Here is a 20,813-nt window from a genome sequence, read left to right as displayed (position 1 = left end):
CTGGGGAATCGAGCCTCAAACTGGGGTCCTTAGGCTTCACAGGCAACTGCTTAACCGCTAAGCCATCTCTCCAGCCGACCTTTTCCTTTTTATGAGAGAGTGAGTGAGAGAAAATTGACGTGCCAGAGCCTCCAGACACTGTAATTAACTCCAGACAAGTGCACCACCTTGTGTGCATGTGTGACCTTGCCCATGCGTCACTTTGTGAGTCTTGCTTACGTCTGGAGAGTTGAACGTGGCTTCTTAGGCTTCACTGGCAAGCGCCTTAATCGCTAAGGCATCTATCCAGTCCCCTAAATATTTTTTAAAATAAAGTGAATGCATGGGCTCAATGCCCAGCTTAATAATTCCTTAATATCCAATACTTCCAAACTCTCCTTCCCTCCTTTTAAAATTGTTTTTCTTCAAATCAGACCCTTGTTGTACAGGTACTGTATTAGGCTGACGTGTATCCTAAGTCAGATTTAATAAGAGATAAATAATTCAATATGTACCAACTTGATGAATACAACTCAGTGAGGGTTTTGTTGTTGTTGTTGTTTATTTATTTGAGAGCAACAGAGAGAGAAAGAGTGTGAGAATGAGAGAGAGAGAGAGACAGAATGGGCATGCCAGGGCTTCCAGCCACTGCAAACGAACTCTAGACTCCTGCGCCCCCTTGTGCATCTGGCTAACGTGGGTTCTGGGGAATCGAGCCTCGAACCGGGGTCCTTAGGCTTCACAGGCAAGCGCTTAACCGCTAAGCCATCTCTCCAGCCCGAGGGTTTTTTTTTTTTTTTTTTTTTTTGAGACAGGGTCTCATGTAGCTCAGGCTGCCCTTGAGCTCTCTATGTAGCTGAGGATGACCTTGAATTCCTGACCCTCCTACCTCTACCTTCTGCAATGGGATTGCAGGTGTGCATCACTGTGCCCAGCCTCAGTCAGTGTGTTTTAATCAGTGTCTATACCTATGTAAAAAATTCCCTGGTCTGGAGAAGATGGCTTAGCAGTTAAGGCATTTATTTGCCTGCAAAGCTAGAGGACCCTAGTTCGATTCCCCAGGTCCTACATAAGCCATATGCACAAGGTGGTACATGCATCTGGAGTTCGTTTGCAGTGACTGGAGGCCCTGGCGCACCCATTTTTTCTCTCTCTGTCTCTCTCTCAAATAAATAAAATATATTAAAAAAATTTTTTTTTAAAGAATTCCCATAGGGACTAGAGAGATGGCTCAGTAGTTAAGGCGCTTGGCTGCAAAGCCTGAAAACCTGGGTTCAGTTCTCCAGTACCCATGTAAAGCCAGATGCACAATGTGGTGCATGCTTCAGGAGTTTGTTTGCAGCAGCTAGAGGCCCTGGTGTGCCCATACATACACTCTCTTTTTCTCTCTCTCACCTTACAAACACCCATAATCAAGACAGAGCATTTCCTTCATCCAGAAACATTTCCCCAGGCACCTCAGTGAGCCCTCCTCACCACTTGCTCCACATCACCACTGATGAGCCTATGTGTAAATTAGTTTTTCCTGTTATAGGATTATATGTATGTTGCTGTAAATGGATTCATACCTAAGAGTGAAGTTGCTGAGCCATATGAAAAATTGTGCTTAATCTTACATGAAACCAATGCACCATACTAAAAGGACTTCTACTTTGCTAGCAGTTTATACAGCTTCCACTTTGGTTGCATCTTCAGTAGCATTTGATGTGGTCTTTTATTTTGGCATTGTGGTGGGCATGTCTTTTTAAATGTATCTCCTGATGACTAATGAAGGGAGCACTTTTTCTTGTACATGTTGCCATACTGTTTTGCTTGTCCCCTTCCACTGGCCAGCTGGAAGACAACTTCCTCCCAGTGCCGTCTAGTGTGAGCGCCACCTTTTCTCCTGTAGTTTTTCTTATGGACTCCGGTGGCAGTCAAGTTCACATTGCTGGCAGAAATCACCTGACCAAGAGCAGCTTTTGGGAAGAAAGGGTTTGGTTTGGCTTACAGACTCGAGGGGGAGCTCCATGATAGCAGGGGGGAAAAGATGGCATGAGCAGAGGGTGGACATCACCTCCTCACCACATCAGGTGGACAACAGCAACAGGCGAGTGTGCCAAACACTGGCAAGGGGACACTGGTTATAGCACCCATAAGCCCGTCCCCAACAATACACCACCTCTAGCAGGCATTAGTTCTCAGCTGGGAACCTAGCATTCAGAACACCTGAGTTTATGGGGGACACCTGGATCAAGCCACCACAACTCCTACAGGAGTCTCTCCTTGCCAGACACTACTAGAACTTGGTCCTAAAGGAAAGGAGGCGTGTATGTGGATTTCTAGAGCTTGTTCATTATACCACCCATCTTTCTGGTTTCTTTCCCTTCCACATCTCAGACAACATAGTCTCCTAAACTGACTGAGAGAGAGGGAGAGAGAGAGAAGGGGCATGCCAAGGCCTCTAGCCACTGCAAACGAACTCCAGATACATGGGCCACCATGTGCATCTGGCTTATGTGGGTACTGGGGAATTGAACCTGGGTCCTTAGGCTTCACAGGCAAAATTTGCCTTAACTGCTAATCCATCTCTCCCGCCCTAAAGTAACTTTCATGCTTTTCTCATTTTGTCTGTGCTATCATGGCAATGGAAGCCAGGTCCTCATGCTAGGCAGGCGCTGTACCGCTCTGCTCTAGCCCAGCCTACATCTGGCTCTATTTCCGGAGAATTGGATGGTAATTAGATGTTTATTAGTAACCCCCAATAGGAAATGTGGACTGCTTCCTCCAGGAAGCATTTAATACCTGGATGGTTTTCTCTTTCTTGATGTTTGTTACTAGTCACTGGTGGCATTGCTGAAATATGCTAATACATTACAGGTTGTAAAATAGTGAGGGCTTGGTTATAATTGTTCCTTATTTAAAGACTAGGATGTTTCTACAAGGAGAAATTTATGATCAGCTATTCTTTGTACTATGATTTGGCTTATATAGTTAAGAACGAAAATATTTGACTCTTTTTAACAGTATTTAAAATAGTGAGAGGCTTTCTGGCATGATTCAACGATGCTCAAAAGGTCTTCTAAAAATATTTTTCAACTGGCTGGGCATGGTGGCGCACACCTTTAATCCCTGCATTTAGGAGGCAGAGGTAGGAGGCTCACCATGAGTTTGAGGGCAGCCTGAGACTACATAGTGAATTCCAGGTCAGCCTGGGCTACAGTGTGACCCTACCTCGAAAAAAAAATATTTTTCAACTGAATGTCTTTTAAAAACCTTTTTCATCTAAATTGGTGGCACAGAGCTGCACTTGGGAGATAGAGGCAGAAGGATTACTAGAAATTTGAGGCCAGCCTGGTCTATAAAGTAAATTCCAAACCAGTCGGACCTGCATAATAATACCGTGTTTCAAAAAAAAATGCTAATAAGTTTTCTTCTAACTCAACTAGGAATTATTATTATACCTTCATAGATTTAAAAATATTTAGCCTTGGTTCTGGAGAGATGGCTTAATAATTAAAGGTGCTTGCGTGCAAAACCTGATGGACTGGCTTTGATTCTCCAGTACCCATGTTAAGCCTGATGTGTGTGCATGTGTCTGGAGTTCGTGTCCCCATTATTTCTTTCTCCCTCCTTACGTCTCTCTCTCTTTTTCTCCTTGCAAATAATAATAATAATAATGAAAAACAGCCGGGCGAGGTGGTGCACGCCTTTAATCCCAGCACTGGGGAGGCAGAGGTAGGAGGATTGCCGTGCGTTCGAAGCCACCCTGAGACTCCATAGTCAATTCCAGGTCAGCCTGGGCTATCGTGATAACCTACCTCGAAAAACCAAAAAACAAAACAAAACAAAAAACCTTTAAAAAGTCTAGCCTTTAATCCAATCAAAAATAGTAGTTATTCTTATTGATTCTCCTTTTTCCCATCTTGTCAGTTTAACATGTTCTGGAATCATATTCTAGCAGTGTATAAAATTGTTGTTTGAAACCAATTCTTACTTCAATCTGACCTGGAATTCACTTTGTAGCCCACGCTACCCTAGAATCTGCTGCCAGCCTCCTGCCTCAGCTTTGGGTCCTTGCACCTCCCTTTTCTCCTTCACTTGGATTCTTTTAGTCACCCCGCCTTCACTTGGACTCTTCCTGTCAGCTTCTCCACCCCCCCGCCTCCAGTTGGACTTGGACTCTTCCTCTGGGCGCGAGCCTTTGCCCGCTCGGCGGTTGGTTGGATCCGCCTTGGCCCCGCCCCGCAGCCGCCGGGTCGGCGCGTAGACGGCTGCTCCCGGGCGGCGAGTGATGACGTGTCTACGAGCGGCGCAGGGCGGAAGGGCCGCGGGCGAGGCGAAGTTCATGCCCCGTGTCCGCCCCCTGAAGGCGGAAGCGGCGTCCCGCTCCCCGCTGCCCGTGCGTCATGGACTCGGTGCCTGCCACTGTGCCGTCTGTCACCTCTTCCCCGGGGGACCCCGAGCTCCTGGGACCCGTGTCGGTGCTCTACGCAGCCTTCCTCGCCAGGCTTCTGGAGGTGACCGCCCCGCCGCCGGGGAGGGACCCGCTGTCGCCGGCGCCGGCCGGGCGCTCTCCACCCCTGTCACCTGTCACCTGCTCTTTCCCGAGCACGTAGGAAGCGACAGGCCTCGGTGGCGTTGGGGGTGGGCGACGCCAGTCGTGCCGTGGGGCGTGGGGCGGCTGTGAGCGGGGCGCCCTGCTGTGCTGGCCGCGGGCGCGGAACGTCCGCCGAAGCCTGTAGAGCCGAGGCCTCGGCTGGGACCGGCGACGTCTCCGGGTCGGTGATGGAGAACTTCCCGAACTTGATCAGCGTTTGTGTGCAGTAGGCTGAAACTTAGATTAAAAGTCATTGAACAATACACGATTGCTATCCTTCATTATCACCGTATTGGTTTTATTTGTACCCACAAAAGTTGATTGGTTATATATTTAAAGTGTTTTTTTTTTTCGAGGTAGGGTCTTACTCCAGCCCAGGCTGACCTGTAATTCACTATGACTCCATATGTGACTCAGGGTGGCCTTGAACTCATGGCGATCCTCCTACCTCTGCCTCCCGAGTGCTGGGATTAAAGGCGTGTGCCACCACGCCGGGCCAGAGTGTCATGTTTTCTGTTGGTGGTGTGTGTGTGTTTAAAGTAACAAACCCCAGCTTATCTGGAAGAGTGCTTCAGAGGGCTCCCACCTGAGTAGCAGACTACCCGATATGGCAGGGCCTCTTGCAAACGAATTATGTGTTAATTTGAAGATGTTTAGACTCATTGTACTTGAACACTACACACCAAAACAAATGCTGCCAATATCCTCCCCCCCTCTCTTTTCCTTCCTTCCTTCCCCCCCTCCCCCGTCTTTCCAGGTAGGGTCTCCCTCCAGCCCAAGCTAAGCTGACCTGGACTTCACTATGTAGTCTTAGACTGGCCTAGCACTCACTGTGATCCTCCTACCACAGCACCCTGAGTTCTGGGGTTAAAAGTATGTGTCACCACACCCAGCAATATCCTGTTTCTTGAAGCCAGAGGTGGTGAAAATATTTAAAGGAATAGTTATCTGGTGGAAGTTGGCTTAAATTTCTATGATTTATTGATAATTATTTCTGATGTTTATTTCAGCTGGTTGCTTCATTGCCTGGCGATGTTCAGCCTGGGTCTGACTTTTATGGACTGCCATGGAAACCTGTGCTTGTTACAGCACTCTTGGGAATCATTTCATTTGCTGTTTTCTCCTGGAGAACGATTCTTGCGGTGAGTAAATTATCATCTGGCTCATAAATAAATGGAATATCTTGTAATCACTGGCCTTTTTTTCCCCTTTTTTAACTACATGAACACAAATTAATGGTTATAATTGTTGCTGTCTTTTTTTTTTTTTATTTGAGGTAAGGTCTCTCTCTAGGCCAGGCTGACCTGGAATTCACTATGTAATCTCCACGAGGCCTCAATCTCACAGTGATCCTTCCACCTCTGCCTCCCTCCTGAGTGCTAGGATTAAAGGTGTGCATCATCACACCCAGGCTGCGCTTGTGGCTAACTTTTAAAATAACTTATTATAATCTTTGTATTGATAAAGACAAGAGGACAAGATAGCATATTAATATCTATAATCTCAGTGGGAAAACTTCAACTAAAAGTTTCTGATCTGGAGAGATGGTTCCACTGTCAGGGTGCTTGCCTGCAAAGCCTAATGACCCAGGTTTGATTGAAGAGCGTTCATGTAAAGCCAAATGCACAAGGTGGCACATGTGTCTGCCAGGTATGGTGGCACACGCCTTTAATCCCAACACTCAGAAGGCTGAGGTAGGAGGATCATTGTGAGTTTGAGACCACCCTGAGACAACATAGTGAATTCAGGAGGCAAGGGTAGTTAGGATTGCCCTGAATTCAAGGCCAGCCTGGGACTGCAGAGTTGAGTTTCAGGTCAGCCTGGGTTAGAATGAAGCTACCTCAAAAAGAGGGGGGGGGGGGCCGCTGGAGAGGTGGTTTAGTGGTTAAGTGCTTGCCTGTAAAGGCTAAGGACCTCCGTTCTAGGCTAAATTCCCCAGGACCCACATAAGCCAGATGCACAAGGTGGTGCATGCATCTGGAGTTCTTTAGCAGTGGCTGGAGGCCCTGGTGCGCCCATTCTATCTATCTGTCTCCTTTTGCCTGTCTGTTAATCTCAAATAAATAAAAATAAGCCAAAAAATAATAGGATAAAAAGATAAGGTAAATACATAAATATCCTCTTAGGTAATTGTAGTTACCTTCTCATTGCTGGGCTAAAGCACCCAACCAAAAAGTTTGTAGGAGGGAAGAAAGGATTTCTTCTGGCTTACAGTGTCCAGGGGAAGCTTCATGGTCGCAGGGGAAAGATGGTAGAGCAGAGGATGGGCACCACCTCCTTGCCAAAATCAGGTGGACAATAGCAAGGAGAGTGAGCTGAACTCAAGCAAAGGGAAGCTGGCTAACCCCCCTCAGCCTGCCCCAACATCACATCTCCCCCTGCACTGCCACCCGATGGAGAGCCAGGCACTCTGAACACAGAAGTTACGCAGAACGTGTCATTGAAACCACCATAGTGGACTAATAGACCGTTTTGTAATCTGTCCTAAAGAAACTGATTGGGGCTGGAGAGGTGCCTCAGTGGTTAAAGCCACTTGCTTTACGCTGGAAGGCTCAGGTTCAGTTCCCCAGTACCCACGTAAAGCCAGATGCACAAAGTGGGCCATGGATCTGGAGTTCATTCACAGAGGCAGGAGGCCATGGTATGCTCATGCTCTCTCTCTCTCTCACTTTCTCAAATATTGTTTAAAAAAGAAATAACTAATTGTACACTAAAGATCCATGCAGGAGTGTTCAGCCGAACACTTAGAATGAAAACTTGTGGCAGTGTCATTCTGACTAGGCTGTTGCACAGCTTTGTGTATTTCAAAGACATTGAGGCACAGAAAATGCTCATGATTTAATGCAAAGTGGAAAAAAGCAGAAACTATGGCTTCAGAGCGTTGTTAAGCTGTGTGTCATAAACTATGAAAGCCCGAAACCACATGCTGTCTCTGATACATGAATCATAGCTTGAAATATCTGTTTTTCAGCATGAGGGCAAATGTGGGTAAAACCTCCAGAGGTAGAATGGTAACTTGGAGCGCGCATAGAGAGATGAGTAGGAAGAGGGTGGAGGAAAGGGCCAAAGACATCTGTGACATGAGAACAGAAAAGGGCAGAATACTGGGGGAGAGGGGCGAGAGAGAAGAGGTAGCCTTCAGGTTTTTCCAGGCTCACCAGGTAGCCAACTTTAACTAGGGTTTCTAGAATGTTTTCTGGTGTGTGGAAGGCATCTTAATACAAAGATTATGCTTCTGATTTTGTTGGTTCCTCGGTCTTTTTTAACACATTTTTTTCGTTTGGGTTTTATCAAATGATACTGAATAAATAAAGCATTAAAATATCAATTATGGCCTGGCGTGGTGGTGCACACCTCTAATCCCAGCACTCAGGGGGCAGAGGTAGGAGGATTGCTGTGAGTTCAAGGCCACCCTGAGACTCCATAGTGAATTCCAGGTCAGCCTGGGCTACAGCAAGACCCTACCTCAACCCCCCCCCAAAAAATTTTGAAGGTAGCAGCCACTTCTGTTAATAAGCATTAGTGTACATAAGATGGGGGCTCTTTAATAGACACTTAAACCTGTCTTTATCTACTGAACTAGAGATTCATCTTAAGTTTCTATCAAAGCTCTTCATCAGGTATCAGTACCAGTTATGTTTGAAATTGTTTTAACCTTTCCTTATCTTTTAATCCTATTGTCCTGCACAGAATTTTTTAATTCTCATTTGTCTTTGATTTCGACTGTTGTATTAGGAGCAATATGTTTCTATTAATCAGATGTTTGACATTTAATTTTATTCTCTTTTAGGTAAAGAGTAGAGTATATCAAGGTAAACTTTTAGGCTTATTTTGTTACTGTACTAACCTCTGTGTTAGTGTTTGATGTGGGTTTTATCATGTCTAATAGATTGATTAACTCCTAAGAGTTTACTGCTTGTGGGTTGCTAACTTGGATATCAGCCCAGATGTCTAAACCGAATGAGATATGGGATGGAGAGAAACAAGTACTGGGAAGAGGGAGAATATGATTGGCTTAATTTGGCAGTTGATTTTGAATATTGTAATGCAGATTTGTTATGTATGAACAGTGTTTTCCTGTTAATGGCTTAGTCAGCACTTTACATCTTATTTCACAAAAAAAAAAAAAAGGAAGGAAGGAAGGAAAGAAATGAAAAGAGAACTGGGCACGGTGGCGCACGCCTTTAATCCCAGCACTTGGGAGACAGATAGGAGGATGGCCGTGAGTTTGAGGCCGCCCTGAGACTGCATGGTGAATTTCAGGTCTGCCTGGGCTAGAGTAGAGTAGAGTGAGACCTTACCTTGAAACAAAAATTATTTTAATAGATGCTTGAATGCTGATGTAAACCTGCATACTTGTAATTTTTGTCTGCTTCTCTTTGCAAATGACATATTGAAGCAATAACATTTTCTAAGAAGAAAAGTGTTTTGTAAAGGGAGAAATGTCAGGTTATACATTTTCCTGTAATCCTCTTGAAATGATTTTAAGTAAGACCGTTGAAATATGTTAGTATTTTTATATCCTTACTACTATTGCCTGCAGATTGCTTTTAAGGACATAATGTGTTGTGCTAAGGAGCTGTTTTTCCTCATAATACCAGATAACATGTCTTTGCTGCTAATATATTGGGTAATTTAGTTTCATCTAGTGACCATAATCTATGGGTTCCCCCTTTTAGTCACTGAACAACAGATTTCTGAAAAGTTGAAGACTATCACGAAAGAAAATGCAGAACTTGAACAAAAATTATCAAGTTATGAACAGAAGGTATATATTCTTTTTGCCCCCCACCCCCCACCTGGATCCAGGTTGAATTATTTCTACCTGCCTAACAGTTCTGTTAATGATATTTTAAAATCATGTTTTTAGCTGGCCTTGGTGGCACACACCTTTAATCCCAGCACTCAGGAGATAGAGGATCACTGTGAGTTCAAGGCCACCCTGGCACTACAGAGTGAGTTCCAGGTCAGCTTGGGCCAGAGTGAGACCCTACCTGGAAAAAAACAAACAAAATGTTTTCTCATTTCATTATTTCCTGTGAACTATTCACATCATAAATGGTCATTATATTTATAAAGTACTACTTTGTTCTGAAGGGATCACATATACTTGGAAGTAAGTTTTGATAGCACTGTAATTGGTATTTCTTAAAATTCCAAATGCTTTTATTTTACATAGATCAAAGAATCAAAGAAACATGTTCAAGAAACCAAGAAACAAAATGTCATTCTCTCTGATGAAGCAATTAAATATAAGGTAAAAAAAAAATCCCTCCAGGTAGGGAGATGGGGGTAGAAATTACATTCTAAAGTCAAAAGTAGATGTTATGAGTCATTCTCACTAATTTAAAATCTTGTGTTGTAGGAAAAAATCAAGGCACTTGAAGAAACTAATGAAGTTCTACGTGACAGAACCCAAAGTCTCCGTCTTATGTTAGACTCTGAAAGGGAACAGAATCTCAAGAATCAGGACTTGGTGAGTGCTCTGCTGCTCACCGTCGCTGTGATCTGGCTGTTGAGTAGGAATGGGAGTTGGGGAAGTTAGTATACTTCTGCTCTTGAGAAGCACTAAGTCAGCAAGTTAGTCTCACAGGCCTAGGAGGTTTCTTTGTTCCCAACTGTGGATAATTTTCTTACTGTTGGCTCTGTCCTTCAAAGCTGGCAGAACAAGGAGGAAGCTAAGATGATTGGTTTGTATATTTTATTTTGTCACAAAAATTCTTTTTTTTTTTTTAAAAAGAACCTTCTAGTTTAGTTTTACCTAAAACTTATAGAGATAGTATGTCTTGTCCCCCAGCTAAGCTAGATCCCTAGCAAAGGCCGCAGTTTTCATGTCTTCACTGCTGTCAGCCCGTGCTCAATTTTATTTTTCTGGAAGGAAGCTACTGGACACAGCCTGCAGATAGAGTGACAAGTTATGGTCTACCTCCTTGAGGAGTTAGTGCCTTCATAAAGTCTTAAGAATTCTTCTGTATGCTGTATGTGAGACTTTGTCTGTTTTCTCTTCTTTTTGTTCTTTTGAAGTAGGATCTCACTCTATCCCAGACTGACCTGGAACTCAATATGTAGTCCAGGCTAGCCTTGAACTCACAGTAATGCTCCTACCTCAGCCTCCAAAGTGTATGCCACCACATCTGGCTGTTTACTCTTCAGCCCATAGGCAAGAAAAATTTTCAAGTGACCTTGTTTTTTTTTTTTTAATTTTTTTTTTTTTTATTATTTGAGAGCAACAGAGAGAGAGAGAGAGAGAAAGAGAGAGGGAATGGGTGCGCCAGGGCCTCCAGCCACTGCAAATGAACTCCAGATGCGTGCGCCCCCTTGTGCATCTGGCTAACGTGGGTCCTGGGGAATTGAGCCTCGAACCGGGGTCCTTAGGCTTCACAGGCAAGTGCTTAACTGCTAAGCCATCTCTCCAGCCCTGTTTTTTTTTTTTTTTTTTTTTTTTTAAATGTGCTGTGTGGTTTACCTGGAAATGCTTTCATTTTGTTTACTTTCATCTTTTTCTGTAGTTATATACTGTATTTTCCTATAAACAAGAAGGTTATAGATGCTGTGAAATAACTGACTTCAATTTTAAGTGCTTGATTCTTCTCTTAGGCCAAAATTGTATCCCCTGCTTTTACCTAAGATGTAGGTGTGGCTTGGGATGTGTTCTGTTCCTGAGTGAACACATGTGTGATTGAGTGAGAGCTAATGCAGCTCTGTGCTTTGTTTTCCCACGCCAGATACTGGAAAAGAAGAAGTCCATAGAAAAGTTAAAGGACATTATTTCCATGAATGCATCTGAGCTGTCAGAGGTAAACTGCTGTGGCTCCTGCAGAGTATCAATGCTGTGTCTTCCTTTTGCTGATGAGGAAAAACGTGTTGTGTACTGAAATGTGCAAAAAAAGAATATATGATTTGGGGCTGGGAAATGTAACCCCTTATTCCTTTGGAATTAATTCACTAATAGGAATGTTTTGCCTTAGGTTCAGATTGCCCTTAATGAAGCTAAGCTTAGTGAAGAGAAGGTAAAGTCTGAGTGCCACCGGGCTCAAGAAGAAAATGCTCGTCTTAAGAAGAAGAAAGAGCAGGTAAAGAAAAGTTCATCATGGAAAATAAAATTTCCTTCCAGTGAGCTTTGCTCAGATCTCTTTTTAAAGAAGAGACTCCTGCTGGCTCTGGTTTCCAAAGGTTTAGAAATGAGACTGTGTTTCCCAAACTGAGGACATGCACGCATTCTGTTCTGTCTTTCTCTATGAGGTGGTTTTTCTTTTTTGGTTTTCCTAGCTGAGGCTGAGCTGACCTGGAATTCACTATGTACTCCCAAACTGGCCTTGAACTCACGGTGATCCTCCTACCTTTGCCTCCCAAGTGCTGGGATTAAAGGCGTGCGCCACCACTACTGGCTTTTGGACAACTCTTTGCAGTTAGCGTTTATTCTTCAATCTTGTTGAATACCAATGCGTTATTAAACTAGAGTAGCCTCAAACAGACAGTGGCTTGGCTTTTTAGACCAAGAACTAAGTATTTTATAATCCTCTTTTGAATAGTTACTTCTTCACTGGTGAAGGGAAGGTTATGTGACCAGGGGCTGGACTTAGGAGTCAGTGAGATGTCCCACAGATTCCTATTGAAAGTAAATACTTGAATTAGCCACAATTCTGAGGGATGCAGTAATTATGGTCAACTTCCTTGACAGCTCCATTGTTCTTACTGCAGCTGAGGGTTGGGACTACCTACCCCATGTCTTTAACTGGGGTTTTAGCTCTTTGTAACAGGTTGGTCTCCTACTCTGTCACCTGTCTCCCTTACATAGTCCCCCAGCTCTCTTGTTTAGAAAGCCCTCAAGCCATCGGAGTTCATGTGTTCTGACTTTTCAGTTGCAGCAGCAGATTGAGGAATGGAGTAAATCACACGCTGAGCTCAGTGAGCAAATCAAGTCATGTGAGAAGTCTCAGAAAGACTTGGAAGTAGCTCTTACATACAAAGATGATAATATTAACGTAAGTTCATGCTCACAAGTACACGCTGAATCTCACAGATTTTCCTGAGTTAACGTTGAGAGGCTCTCACACCCTTTCACTTCTTTTAGGCTTTGACTAATTGTATTACACAATTGAATCGGCTAGAGTGTGACCTTGAATTTGAGGATCAAAGCAAAGGAGGAAAGGAGTCAGATGAATTAGCCAATGGAGAAGTGGGAGGTAAGAGGGAGGTGGGGCCATTTTCCCCTCTTGTCTTTAAGAAGGCTGATGCTTTCAGCTGCTGAATTTGTTGTCGCCCAGGAGCTGTAGCTGCCATCACTGGGCTTGCAGGTGCATTGGCCCATTTGGCCCAGCTGGGTTGCTGGGTCAGCGTAGTAGTAGCCATGCCTGTTCTCCTGCTCCACTGAGATGACGTGCACCCTGCAGCTGCGTCATCACCATAGTCCTCTGCGCAGTGCATGCTGCACAGAAAGGGACTTGTCTCTTAGCTTTATGGACGTCATTTATTACAACATGAATCTTTTATGTGGCTCTGGCTTTATGGCACACAACTGTCTTCAGAGCACAAAAGTGGTTGGAATCTTAACTAAGGCTGTGAGATAGGCTGGAATGTAGCAGGATGCTAGAGGATAGTGTATTTATTGATGAGAAAGTGTTTTAGATATTGTCTCCCCACTTGATTACATGCTTAGTGGATGTTTTAAGCCATATATCTGATAGCACATTGGGGGAGAATAGATGGATGAGTCTAAATAAAACACTTGTCCAGGTGGAGTAGATCTGGGACAGAAAAAGGGCTCTCTTTCACGTCTCCTGCTCAACAGCTAAAGTAACATTATGATTAAACAAATTGAGAGTTGACTTTTTAATAATCAGGTTATTTATTTTGAGAAAGAATCAGGGAGAGAGAGAGAATGGGTGTGTCAGGGCCTGTAGCCACTACAAATAAACTCCAGACTCATGTGCTACATTGTGCATCTGGCGTATGTGGGTCCTGGAAAATTGAACCTGGGTCCTTAGGCTTCACAGGCAAGTGCCTTAACCACTAAGCCACCTCTCCAGCCCTGAGCATTGATTTTTTATATATTTCTTAAAATTTTTATTTATTTATTTGACAGAGGGGGAGAAAGGAGTGAATGGGTGCACCAGGGCTTCTAGCCACTGCAAACAAACACTAGATGCATGCACCACCTTGTGCATCTGTCTTACATGGGTACTGGAGAATTGAATCTGGGTCCTTTGGCTTTGCAGGCAAGCACCTTAACTGTTAAGCCATCTCTCCAGTTACATCTGTAGCTCTTATAAATCAAAAAGTCTTAATCAGTTCTGTTGAATAATTGGTGTTTTTTTTTTAATTGGTGCTTTAGTCCAGTGTTTGAGTTTGTCATTGTTTTAGGGACATTAGGAAAATTAGTTTAAAAAAAGGGGAAAAAATGGTAATTGAATCCTTTTCTCTTTTAGGTGACCGGAGTGAGAAGATAAAAAATCAAATTAAGCAAATGATGGATGTTTCTCGGGTATGGTCCTTCTTACAAAGTCTCCTTAGTGCCTGTGAAGTCTCCCATGTCTTCTCTTTAACACTCCATCTGTACTCTGCAATTTCTAGACACAAACTGCAGTGTCAGTAGTTGAAGAGGACCTGAAGCTCTTACAACTTAAGCTGAGAGCCTCGATGTCTACTAAATGTACCTTAGAAGGTAGGCTCTTGAGAAATTGCCCTATTCTGGAGATATTTTGAACCTTGTTGGAAAGATAGAGACTGGGCCCTTGCTTTCATGCATCTCTCCTCAGCACTACCATTCACTCAGGTTCCAAGTCTCTGTGCACATAGAAGAAAAACTGTCTCACTCTTTACAGAACAAATAAGGAAGCTAGAAGATGACCGCAGTTCCCTGCAGACTGCCAAGGCGGGGCTGGAAGACGAGTGCAAAATGCTGAGGCAGAAAGTGGAGATTCTGAATGAGCTCTACCAGCAGAAGGAGATGGCTCTGCAGAAGTATGATCTCGTTATGTGTTAGTGTTCTCATCACAGAATGTACAGGCAAATTCAGAGTTTTCTCTCCTATCAAGATTACTTACCTTTATTTCCCACTTGTAGTTGGTAGAGATTTGTGCCCTGTTCTCCATAACTTGCACCTTTTTCTTTTCAGTCTAGCCAGTTGTCAGAAACTGGCCTGTTTGAATGGGGAGTGGTGACAGGTACTAACAGCTACTGCTGTGAAAGTGCTCGTTTCAAAGGTTCACACCCTTCCCATGGCTCTGCCCCTGATTTCCCTTTCTCTGTGGTCAGTTGTACAATTCTGATACATCTTGAAAAAAGTCCTGAGTGACTTGTATGATACTTCTTTTTATTGACAATGTTGATACATGTACATAATGTATTTTGATCTTAGTCTCCTCACATTGCTTTTTTTTCCCCTTCCATTCCTCTTCTACTAAACCCTTTCTTTCCAGCCAGTCTCTTTACCATTTTTATGTCTTTTTTCCCCTTCCTCCATCATCCACGATGACATGTTGATGGGCTTAATATTGTGCAGGTAACAGCAGCTGTGAGGTCACGAGTCCAAGGTCACTTCGTGTCCAGAAGACAGTATTACAAAGCACTCTTCCCCATACCTCTATACTTTGGCTTCTAACGTTCTTCCCACTACCTACTCCACTGAACCTTCAAGGGTGTGATCAAGATGCATAAGTTTTGTTTTGTTTGTTTTCCAAGGCTGACCTGGAATTCACTATGTATTCCCAGGCTGGCCTCAAACTCATGGTGATCCTCCTACCTCTGTCTCCCAAGTGCTGGGATTAAAGGTGTGTGCCACCACACCCAGCATATGACATTTTTCAGTAGAACAAAAACTCAAAAGGAGCAAAAGTGAAGTTTGGACTTCAATAGTTCCAAAGTTTTAGCATAAACCTCACATAGTAAGGGGCAAGGACATTAGGAATTTGGATTTCAGAAGTACTTATTTGGAGTGAATGTTTAAGTGGTAATCTTGTACACATCTCAAATTTGGTCCTAGGCTTTACTTATTTATTTTTCACTTTTTAGTGCACTGAAAGATTTTTCCTCTTCCAGACATACGCACATTATTTAAGTTGGATTGTCTGTGGCAGCTGGTACTTGTGTTGTTAGTCTCAGTAGCTGAACTCGCCCTTCGGCTTAGAGAGCAGCAGTGTTAGAAAATGTCTTGCTTAGCACATTTAACCCTTTATAGGCCTTAGCTGCTTAAGGCGCTGACACTGAGATCATACCCTGAACTTCGAAGTCTGTGCTCACTGAGCAACTGCTCAGATTCTTCTCCAAGCTTGGTTCGGGCCAGTTCTCAGTGACTGGCCTGCTCAAGAGAAATATTTCTCATTTTCACTTCAAAAAAAATTGGTGAACTATTTTATAGATTGAGTTAATAAGCTTTTCCCTGCTGTCTGTCCACTCAGCCATTTCCCTAGCCCATGCCCAGCAGTTTGTTGCATGCTTTCTATTTCTGCTAGGATTCATAATCTTGGCTTCTCCTTCCTTGGCTGCTTAAGTCTCAACTCAAAGCCTGTGCATTTTACTAGGACCACCATCCCCCCACCCCAATAGCTAAAATCTCTTTTTTTCTCCAAGTCTGGGAATGTGTTGAAAGCTCCTTTTATATTCCTGCATTGTCTTCAATGTGTGGGTGAAATTTAGGGGGAAAAGGCTTAGAATGCCAGTTGTACATGTCATTCTGACCCTGTCCCTGTCGGGTCTTGGCCTCGTGTGCGCCTGGCCAGTTCTGGTGCTGTCACGCACGTGCTTCCTACCATTTTTTTTATTGTTAATTTGAGAAAGAGAATGGATGTGCCAGGGTCTCCACTCACTGCAAATGAACTCCAGATGCATACACCACCTTACATGGGTACTGGGGAATTGAACCTGGGTTTGGGCTTTGCAGGCAGACTCCTTAACCACTGAGCCATCTCTGCAGCCCATGCTTTCTACTTTTGTCCATGTTAGAGGTTCTGACTGTTCAGTGTTCCCAGGCTAGCTCATCTCTTATTGGAAACAAAATCTCAAATTCCTGTCTGTTTTTCCACTTGTTACTATCTTTACAATCCATGCTACAGTAGATTGACATATTGAAGTTCATGGTTAGGGTTAAGACCAGTTTTTAGCAGTGCACACCTTTATGGGCAGTTCTGACTCATTTTCTGGACTAGTCATTGATTTGCTTCTTTCCCTAATCAGCAGTGGGTTTCCACATTGGAAGTGAGAAATGCTGTGCTTAACTGCATAGTTAAGTCATTTCTGAAAGGCTTTTTCTCTAGCTGGCTGGGTCTCTGTCATAGTACCAATCCTGGGTGAGCAATAGGTCTTCCATGGAACAAGAAGTGTACTTTGTTTGAACCTTTCTCCCTGGCAGAAGTAAGGAAAGTAATTTTCCCCTGGCTTAGTTGTGTTAAATTGCTTGGTGTCTCTGATCAAAGGAGAAGTTCTTGTTGTCTCCAGCAGACTCCCTGGAGCACCACTGCTGCTGCTTGCATTCACTTGATTTACTAGTGGTAGAAAATTATGGTGAGAGTTAGAAAATGGACATAATTTGCCAAGAGGTCAGAGTTTGAGTCTCTTCCTGACTTCTGATGACTGGCCATGGGAAGTGATGTTTGAAAAGAGTACTGACTGCTGTGAGGAAAGACTGTCACTTACTTGACAACTGGTTTTCTTTTAGGAAACTGAGTCAAGAAGAGTTTGAGCGGCAAGACAGAGAGCAGCGGCTGTCAGCTGCGGACGAGAAGGTGGTTTCAGCAGCAGAGGAAGTGAAAACCTACAAGTGCGTTTGGGTTGGACAGGAGGGTTGTGTTAAGGCACCAGGGCTTATCTTCTTTTAACACTGTATTCTGAAGAGGAAAATAGCCCAGACAAATAAATAAGTGATGACTGCATATGAATACACTGAATTCACACAAAGGAAGCATTTTTTTTTCTGTTTTTTTTTCTGTTTTTTCTCTCTAAGGAAGCATTTTAATGATGAAAAAAGTTAAGACAAATTAGCTTAGACCAAGCACCAGCAGGGACGCAGGGGAACTTAAGTCATGCAGATAGCTCTGGTTTGTATGCTGCAGTAATTCTAGTTTGCAGTGTGACTCAAAAACCAGTACAGTGACTGTGCCATTTGAAAGAGCCAGTAGTTGTAAAAGTCTGTTTAATTTTCTATAGGTACAATTAAGAAGAAAAATATATGACAGAAATTAGTCATAGTTGGATTATTTAAGACTATTTTGAAGGAAATTACAGTCTACCAACTCAAGACTTTCCAGCCATTAAATTAAATGATAGTTTTAATTATACTGTACTTCTATTGTAACTATATAAAGCATTTTTTTTGAGGCAAGCCCAATAGACTGGTCTTTTTATTTTATTTTAAATAAGAGAGAGAATATTGGCGTTACAGGGCTTCTAGCCACTATAATTGAACCCCAGACACTTGCACCCCCTTGTGCACATGAGTGATATTGCACACTTGCATCACTGTGCGTTTGGCTTACATGGGATCTGGAGAGTCGAATGTGTAAGTCCTTGGGCTTCACAGGCAAGCACCTTAACTGCTCTCCAGCCCTAAAGCATGTTATATATGTCCAGTGAGATCTTTAAAACTGTTGCTGTCAGAGTCAAGGAAACATAAGCTGTTTCAAATTTTATTCAGTTGTGTTTTACTTGATAAAGCCAAGTATAATTCTTAGGCGGAGAATTGAAGAAATGGAAGAAGAATTACAGAAAACAGAACGCTCATTCAAAAGCCAGGTAAAAATCATACTGGCCTACATTTAGTTGCAGAATGCTCTGATATCAAGTAGATAATTCTAGTGAGCCCTAAACATGGTGATGTATTTTCTTCTTCAGATTGCTGCTCACGAGAAGAAAGCTCATGATAACTGGGTAAGATCCCCCTCCCCCTTTACTTTGTTTTGTGCATTGCCTCCTGCTTCTGAATCTGAACCGTTTTTCTTCAACAGCTCAAAGCCCGAGCTGCAGAAAGAGCTATAGCGGAAGAGAAGAGGGAAGCTGCTGACCTAAGACACAAGTATGCAACTTGGTATCTTTTCAGTGCTTTTTAGAAACATTAATGCTGGCTGGCACCTAGTAAGGAATTGATTGTTCATACTTAAATCCATTTTTTCTCAATATTCAAGGTTACTGGAAATGACGCAAAAAATGGCAATGCGGCAAGATGAACCTGTGATTGTAAAACCGATGCCAGGAAGACCAAATACACAAAACCCTCCCCGGAGAGGTGGGGTCATTGGGAAACAGCAGCATTGTTGTTATTATTATTATTATCAGTAGTGCATAATGTATGCAAATTATTTCTGTGATAGTCATGATACCCTAGAAATTATTCCAGGAGCTAACTACAGGAAAATCTGTCTGAAAGGGGTAATGAGGCATTGCTATCTTTAGGTCCACTGAGCCAGAATGGCTCTTTTGGCCCATCCCCTGTGAGTGGTGGAGAATGCTCCCCTCCCCTGTCAGCTGAGCTACCTGGAAGACCTCTCTCTGCCACACTCAGTCGAAGAGACATGCCTAGAAATGAATTTGGTAAGCAGTCACTTGGCAATGAACTGTTTAAAGTGGTTTTATTTTTTCCTTTTAAGCTTCTTTATTTATTATTTATAGAGGTAGGGTCTCACTCTAGCCCAGGCTGACCTGGAATTCACGATGTACTCTCAGGGTGGCCTTGAACTCACAGTGATCCTCCTACCTCTGTCTCCCCAGTGCTGGGATTAAAGGTGTGCGCCACCACATCTAGCTCCTTTTGAGAATTCTAATAAAAACAGCATTCTAGAATTTGGGTCTGCCCAGTATTGAGAAAACTACTTCTTTGCAAGATGTGCTGTAGAACAGAGCATTTCCTTATTTTCCCAAGGCCCCTGTATTTTCTCTCTTTCAAAGGTTTTACACTGGGAATGAAGCACCTATCTTGAGTTTCTAGTGATTCCTCTCTCAAATATTATAAAAGTGCCTTAAAACTACAGTTTATGTAGCATGCATGCTTTCATTTCGTGTTACTGTAATGTGAAATGCTGTAAATCATAGTTCTAATTTCATGTGTAATGTTGGCTAAGAAGTCAGATTATATACAGACTTAAAGGGGAAGACTATAGAATTATGTCACATCTGTGACACAGGACCAGCACTGTAATATGCAGAGTTGATTGCTACTTTTTTTTTTTTTTTTTTTTTGGTTTTTCGAGGTAGGATCTCACTCTAGCCTAGGCTAACCTGGAATTCACTATGTAGTCTCAGGGTGGCCTCAAACTCATGGTGATCCTCCTACTTCTGCCTCTTTTTTTTTTTTTTTAAAGAAAAGAACAATTATGGACAACAACAAAAATCCCTCAATACATCTGAGCCATAATTTCTATAGTCTTAAACCCAAGGCAGCCCTGGTTTTAATACTTTTAAGAAGTAGCAATCAGGCTGGGCATGGTGGTGGATGCCTTTAATCCCAGCACTTGGGAGGCAGAGGTAGGTGGATCACCGTTGAGTTCGAGGCCACCCTAAGACTACATAGTAAGTTCCAGGTCAGCCTGGGCTAGAGTGAGACTCTACCTTGAAAAACCAAAAAGCAACAACAAAAAGAATTACCTGCAAGGCTATTGTTTCTCTCCAGGGTCTGCGGATGGGCTGTTGCCCCGGCCTCGGTGGCCAGTGGAGGCGTCTGGGAAGCATGCTGCCTCGGGTGAGTACTCAAGCCTGAAGTAGCAGCAGGGCCTTTGCACTCTTTTTAGAGCGCCAGTCAGGTGGCCTGACTTGACCCATCCTTGTCCTCTCATAGAGCCGGGACCAGGCTCGGCGATGAACAGTAGCTCCAGAAGCTCCTCCCCCGCTAAGGGGCTGTCCGAAGGCAAGGTAAGCGCCGAGGCCACTGTGGGGGAATGGCACAACACAACGTAAGAACGCACACTTTCCCACTGCGCGCGCTCTGCCTCACCACCTGCTTATGTGTTCTATCTGTACTATTCCACTGTTTTTTAAAAAGCAAACTGTTCGCCAAGAACCTGAAGGGCCCTCAGCTACCAACATGACCCCTGTGGTGGAATGTCCAGTTGTAGTAAGTGCTGGGAGGCTGATGACTGAAGTGCCTTTGATTCTGCTTGCTGTGTTTCTGGAAAGAGGATGAGAAGCATGGCACTGATCCTCCACTTCATATTAAATGGCAATATTGATCTTACTGTTTTGACCTGGCAGTGTCACTGAAGTCAGTCTGGTCAATTGTTGATTTCTTTCCTGTTTTGGTTAAATAATTAACCACTTTTAGAGCATTTGT

At 43.4% G+C, this 20,813-nt stretch overlaps 1 protein-coding gene across 3 annotated transcripts in view; it reads left to right on the top strand.

Moving 5' to 3' along the window:
- Mia3 (MIA SH3 domain ER export factor 3) overlaps positions 1-20,813 on the top strand; it is a 59,560-nt gene that overhangs the window by 35,390 nt on the left and 3,357 nt on the right. Inside the window, exons 7-27 of one of the 3 annotated variants that reach the window (XM_045141811.1) lie at positions 5,569-5,700; positions 8,349-8,370; positions 9,238-9,326; positions 9,738-9,815; positions 9,924-10,034; positions 11,284-11,355; positions 11,527-11,631; positions 12,421-12,543; positions 12,633-12,744; positions 13,987-14,042; positions 14,132-14,222; positions 14,383-14,521; positions 17,214-17,315; positions 18,226-18,286; positions 18,386-18,421; positions 18,499-18,566; positions 18,676-18,776; positions 18,944-19,081; positions 20,157-20,225; positions 20,322-20,395; positions 20,526-20,597. In XM_045141811.1, the coding sequence (XP_044997746.1) occupies positions 5,569-5,700; positions 8,349-8,370; positions 9,238-9,326; positions 9,738-9,815; positions 9,924-10,034; positions 11,284-11,355; positions 11,527-11,631; positions 12,421-12,543; positions 12,633-12,744; positions 13,987-14,042; positions 14,132-14,222; positions 14,383-14,521; positions 17,214-17,315; positions 18,226-18,286; positions 18,386-18,421; positions 18,499-18,566; positions 18,676-18,776; positions 18,944-19,081; positions 20,157-20,225; positions 20,322-20,395; positions 20,526-20,597 (1,851 nt within the window). Of the gene's footprint in view, positions 1-4,309; positions 4,479-5,568; positions 5,701-8,348; positions 8,371-9,237; positions 9,327-9,737; positions 9,816-9,923; positions 10,035-11,283; positions 11,356-11,526; positions 11,632-12,420; positions 12,544-12,632; positions 12,745-13,986; positions 14,043-14,131; positions 14,223-14,382; positions 14,522-17,213; positions 17,316-18,225; positions 18,287-18,385; positions 18,422-18,498; positions 18,567-18,675; positions 18,777-18,943; positions 19,082-20,156; positions 20,226-20,321; positions 20,396-20,525; positions 20,598-20,813 lie in introns of those variants that run through there. The other 2 variants (XM_012947729.2, XM_045141810.1) reach the window with 2 other exon arrangements.

Source organism: Jaculus jaculus, chromosome 1 (assembly GCF_020740685.1).
Source record: "Jaculus jaculus isolate mJacJac1 chromosome 1, mJacJac1.mat.Y.cur, whole genome shotgun sequence".
Lineage (NCBI taxonomy): Eukaryota > Metazoa > Chordata > Mammalia > Rodentia > Dipodidae > Jaculus > Jaculus jaculus.
This window is presented reverse-complemented; position numbering and strand designations above follow the sequence as displayed.